The sequence below is a fragment of the Sprattus sprattus genome (genome assembly GCF_963457725.1).
Source record: "Sprattus sprattus genome assembly, chromosome: 7".
NCBI lineage: Eukaryota > Metazoa > Chordata > Actinopteri > Clupeiformes > Clupeidae > Sprattus > Sprattus sprattus.
The window spans coordinates 17,699,678-17,705,705 of record NC_137926.1 but is presented as its reverse complement, the minus strand read 5'-3'; the positions used below and the strand labels follow the sequence as shown (position 1 = coordinate 17,705,705).

The window sequence follows — 6,028 nt, the reverse complement described above, 5'->3', positions numbered from 1 at the left end:
TGTGCAGCCACTCTAACCAGGGCCAGAGGCCACCGCCCTGGGCACAGGCACCCCAGAAGAAGACAGAAGAGCGGCTGAAGATGAGGCCAAATGTGGATGTCGAACAACAACACCAACAACAACAGTACCGGAACAGTTGGGATATACAAGGCCAAAACTCCACTGCTTCAGCCTGCTATTTACACACACAAAAAAATCTTCTTTTCTTGTTGGACACTTTGAATGTAATGCTTCACTTATGTCTGAATGTCACATATCTTTATGAATGTTTTGAGTTTAATTTGAGTTTCAGTCAGCAGGTGCTGGGCTTCGAGCTCAGTAAGGTTCTTCCAGAAAGACCAGCCACCAGCGAATGGATCGGCTAACATACAGAGGACTACTGTAAAACCTGCTCCAACACCAAGTTGTGGTAATAGCCATTTTCACCCTCCCAGGTGGCAAATCGTTTTTTTTTGTTAGGTTCATATCTGTGGTACATTAGCTTTCAGGGTAATTTAAGTAGGCTTTACTCACAACATTTCTGTACTCCCCAGACAGCTTTTCAAGTGCAGTGTTCTGATTAGGTTAGTTTCTAAGTCATTATTCAGCATCACTAATTTAGTAGTAAGTAACTAAAACATTGTCAGGCCACCAACACTAAAAAAACGATAAAAAAAACAGCGAGAATTATTGTGTTCCCATAAGTGTAATAGGTAGAGTATTATGTAGTAGCCTGTATTTCAGTATTTGATTTGGGATAAGCATTGGACATTGGACAAGGAATGTCATTGGGATAAGCAACGGACTGTGGCAAACCTCATTTAAGAATGAATACAGATTGAGGGCGTTAATGCTTCCCTGTGATGTCATAGTTTTGGGGATGTTTGCATGGTTTCTATGTTATTGCGGAGCTATGTGACCTCAAGAATGTGTGTGTGTGTGTGTGTGTTTGTGTGTGTGTGTGTGTGTGTGTGAACATGTTATCTCTAACTGCCAAGGGAAAGCTGCTGTAGACGCATCCATAGTGCCCATGTGCTCAGCGCAGCATTGATCAGACTGTATTGCAGCGTGTCCGAGAGACAGCTTGCATTGGACAGCGCAATACAAAATGTCTGAGTGAGATCATCTGTCAGTGGTATATTAGTAGGGTGTGTGTGTGAATGAGTGTGTGCTTTCCTTGTATGCTTAGTGCTTACTGCTACACTCCTACCCTGCCCTTATGTCAACTCTCTGCCCACACTGAGGAGTAGCGGTGGAAGAGGCGGTGTGTCTTTGGGCGGCTGCAAGTCTGCTTGAGCTCCGACTCAAACAAAGGTACCTTTAGAACGTGTTTGTGTTTATTGACTGGACTCTGGGCTGGCATATGGTGCAGTTTAGAGATATCAGTAACTTCTTTCAGTGTTATTTACTGAGTGCATGTTTGTGCGTTAAGGGTGGCAATATAGTAGGTACTTTACGGAAAGGCGTCTTCTTACCCCCCCCTTCTCTAACATGGGGTTTCCTTCAGACCTTCCAGATTGTGCCTTGTATTGTATTAGTCAATACCTTTTCCATAGAAGCTGGCGCGAAGACAGACACTTAGATTCACAATTTTACCTTCTCAAGCCCCAGTCAGCTTTGCAAAATCATTAGATCATTACGATAATCAAGGCCCATCGAACATGGATGCATTCTTGAACATGGGAACAAAAATTGTAGTGAATATTCAGGATTGAGGTGAATTGGACCTTACGGTAGAGTTCTATACACAGATTGCCATAGACCCTGCAATAGATCTTGTGTTGCTGAGGTACAGACCCTCAGGACATGCACCGGACCACAGCTAGACCCTCTCGGATCCCCCCGAGCCAAGCCGCTATGGCACAGCTAGATCCTCTCCAGGGCAGGCCCCCGAGCCAAGCCGGTATGGCGACCACACTGCTGAAAGCCACATGCTGTCTGATCTGTCTGAGGCTGTCAGACATTCTGACCTCAGTTTTGGGCAGCCTGCTCATTACAACGTAAGGCCAGCAAACCGAGATCAGCTGTGGAGGTGCAGGGGCAGAAAAGCAATACGAGTGTGACTCTACCTGTGTGTCAGTGTGTGCTTCACCTGTGGTCTGATCCCTCTTCTGTCCTCACCTGTGTCCTTAATGCAGTCATCGCCAAGGGGATGGCTGGAGAGGTGTGGCTCCAGCCTCAGGATGACATGTCATGCTATGCTGTATCGCACACACTTCTGAACACACATACACACACACTCTTTACCAAAAAACATTGTATTCACTGGCAAGACTGACCCAATTTTTTGTTCCGGTAGACGGTCCTGGCCGTCCTTTAGTGCTGAAATGTATCCGCTGTACTAGTAAAACACTTTCTGTTATTAAGAATATTGTGTATTTGCTATTTTATGGTTGAGGTTATTGGCTGCTATCAGGTTGCTTTGTCATATTTTGACATCTTGCCTTTTATTATTAAAATATATGAATTTATTAACATAGAACATTTATTTGAACAGCATGCCAAACGATCATTAAGTATGACTAACCCTTTTGGGAGACTTTGTTGGAAAAATGCTAGAAATCAATAAGGTTTCAAAATGTTGTAAATCAAATTTTTTCTTCATTATTTTTGGGTGCTTGGGCTTTAAAGGTTGTTGAAATCAATAGGAAATGAAAATGTGTGGGCAAAATGAATATTAAGCATTAAACTCTGGAAGGCACTGGCTAACTTTTTTGTATTGTCTGGTTTCAATTCCCATACATGTCCACTGGGGGGCGCATGAGGGCAATCCTCATGTTTCCATCCAGTTTTCTGCCTCTGCCTGCTTCTCCACCAAAACACCAAACTCAATCCATGAAAAATGTAGACATGAGGAAAGCATATGTGGAAACGTCCTCAAGAATCGCATACAATGCAACTTTATGGAGAAAAACATAATTTAAAGTACTTGTGTGAATAGAACAAACATGTCCACATACACATTGGCATTATTAAACTAACAAAATAAAATATCTTAATGTAGGAACAGAAAGATTAAGAATGATGAAACACTTTAACTTTAGCACAATTTTGTTAGACAAATGTGTCATCTGTGTTGTGGTGTAATCTTATTATTGAATTATTGGCTAAGCACAGCTTGTCATTACGAAAGGGAAGTCATGCTGTAAGCCATGGGACTCGTGTTTTTATAGAACTTCATCACGGTGTGATTTGAGTTCCGCATATCATTTGATCTGTGTTCCTAGTTCACCTCGGTCTCAAGCATTTTTTCACCACTCTGAAAATGGCTCAAAATCCGATGTTGACATTATGTGGGCCAACTTTGCCCAATACATCTTGAAATTACTTGTAATATGTCTCAATAGAGTATGGACTGAAAGCTTCTTGTGCCAAAAATCTTTTCTACGATCTTTTCTAAATTTGCAATGAGAACTTGAACATGAAAAGTGTTATAAGGGTTTAAATTATGCTGTATAATTATCCTACATGCAGCATTCTGAGGTGAAATTTTGTCTTCAGCAAGTGACTTAGATTAATAATTAGAAAGATATTTAGAAATATCACACAGGAAGTTTAGTCAAGGGGAAAAGTCCCTACTCTTGAGATCACACAGGAAGCTGGGATCATCCATAAACACAAAGAGTGGCCTCCTGCCAGATACACATTAGGCTGTCTAGACCTTTGGGGTCACAATGATCTCTATGTGAAATATGATAGCAATGCCCAACATTCATTCTTAGGCATACACTGGCTCTCTAGGATAGCAAGCTAGTTCAACAGTACCTTTCTGGGCTAAAAGAGGACTTGGCAAATATATACAGTAACAGATCATCTTTAGTTGCGTTTTTTTTTAATTAAAACCATACAATATATTATTACTTATTTACATTTCCCACAGCTACATTCATGTGCACAGACATATTACACAAAGTGGTGTTCACCCAGTTACATAAAGTGAGATGGATGAATTTGTTAAACTTGGCCAAGTGCGAACGCACAGTGTTCAGTACATGCAAATGTACACCCTGACCGCTGCCAACACTGAAACGGATCTGCGCCAGCCCTGGGCCAGATGAGTTCCAGTGTCTGTGGCGATCTGGGTAAGGTAAGGTAAGGTAGGAGAAGTGCCAGTGAATACATCACAAGACACCTCTCCGTGACAGTGACAGTCCATGGAGGAATTAGTTACTGTTACAAAAACAAACAAACAAACAATCAAAATGAATAAATTAACAGGCCTGATACTTCAGAGATTTGTTTCTGTGAAGTTCTGGCAAATAGAATTGTAAGTAATGTAGTCACTACTTAGATGCCACATGTTTTCCCCCCACTTACAAACAGGACTAAATAGGCTTTTTGAAGATCAAGCAACTTGAAGGTCCTGGATGTTTCATGAACCCCATACAGATCTTCATGGGCTCCTGTCCAGACAGTGGGGCTGACTTCATTCTAACCCCCCTGTATAAGACTATATGGGCAAGGCTCCAACTCTCAGGGCTGGCTTTAATCTTTATAACTTGTGCTTATTGGCAATCATAAGACTTTGGTCTATTCAATAAAATCCCAGAGATGAGCATATTAACGACTTAACACATTGGTGCTTGAGTGTTTCCAACTCACTGTGAAAGCGTTCAACAATACTCAACCCATTTGTGAGTCAGACAAAGGCAACTTCATAACCAGACCATGTGTTTAAAATCTACAACAAGAGACGCTCTCAAATGAATACAGTTCTGGAAACACTTAGACAAACACATATTCCATCCCTAGTGCAATATGCTCCAGCAAAACATCATCAAACTCAGATTATGCATCAATTACACAGACAATTCAAAATAATTAGAGGAGCATCTCAGACAAAGAGAAGTGGATCATTTGCAGCTGGGGGGATGAAGTGTTGAATGCCATTATGCCCTTGTGTGTGTGTGTGTGTGTGTGTGTGTGTGTGTGTGTGTGTGTGTGACTGGGGACCGATGGGAAGGTTGTCTGCTTATGCGAAAACTCCTTACAAATGTTCCTTACACATCACTAAAAATATGTTTTACATTTACAAAATAAACAAAAGACAAAGAAAGAAAGAAACTTTTACTGCCAAATTTAGGTTAGGGGGATTATGTGCTGTGATTGTGTGTATAATTGTGGGTTCTGCACCTTCACCTCTGTGTGTTGCTGCTCTGAACAATTAAAACTGTGCCTTTCCAATCTTCTGCTGCCGGTTGGTTATGTTGGAACTACATCAAGACCACAACTACTACTATCAGCGCAGACCAACTGTCCATTTCCAATTTAATAGCAGAGGTCTATGGTGTTTATGAAGACATTGTTTATATGGTGTCCATGACAACAGGAGAACACAGGACATAGACAGTCTCTAACTCTCTCTAACTCAAACGTCAACACAGTCATCAACACATCATGTGCCCTCAGGACTTAAGCCCAAACAGAAACTGATTCCTAAACAGATGTCATCACGTGAGATCACCAGATCATTGACAGCTCTGTTCCAAAGCCTGCCTCTAACTGGCCGAGTTCACGTAGTCCGTATTCCATACACATAACAGCTTACACTGAATACAGTCAGGACGCCTTAGTTTACAGTGCCAGGTGGACGTGTTAGTTGTGCAAGTGTGCGGCTTTGGGGGTGCAGGATTGTAGTTAGCGAACAACCGCTAGCAACAGGATTTCTTCTTTGAAGGGCTGGCCAATAGCGTCACCGTCTTCTCCTTTTCCCTGTCCTCCTGCTCCTTCAAAAGCCTAGCAGAGGGCACCATGTACAAACCAATCGAAATGTTTTTTATCAGTAAACCAATACACATAATGAATTACTCAAATCAGCATTCAACAGTGAACTTTATCACAGTGTTCCATGTAGTCCAGCCCCATGGTAGTCATTTAAATGAATTATGGGGCTAATAAATATGTCAGACTGTCATCGTACCGTGCTAAGTGGACCATGGCCTCAGTCACGTTGTGACCAGAGAAAGCGCTGCATTCATAGAAGATGAGCTGCAGCTCCTGGAACAGGAGGAGAGAACAAGGACACGAATCAGTGATGGCTTCAGAGTTC

General features: G+C 41.9%; 1 protein-coding gene across 1 annotated transcript in view; it reads right to left on the bottom strand.

Moving 5' to 3' along the window:
* Positions 1-5,630: 5,630 nt before the first annotated feature.
* The window catches only part of cracr2aa (calcium release activated channel regulator 2Aa), a gene marked incomplete at both ends in the record, with an annotated part of 22,286 nt that continues 21,888 nt past the window's right edge, over positions 5,631-6,028 (bottom strand). The window contains 2 exons of the mRNA XM_080841734.1: positions 5,631-5,715; positions 5,900-5,976. Of these exons, the coding sequence (XP_080697860.1) occupies positions 5,631-5,715; positions 5,900-5,976 (162 nt within the window). The remainder of the gene's footprint in view (positions 5,716-5,899; positions 5,977-6,028) is intronic.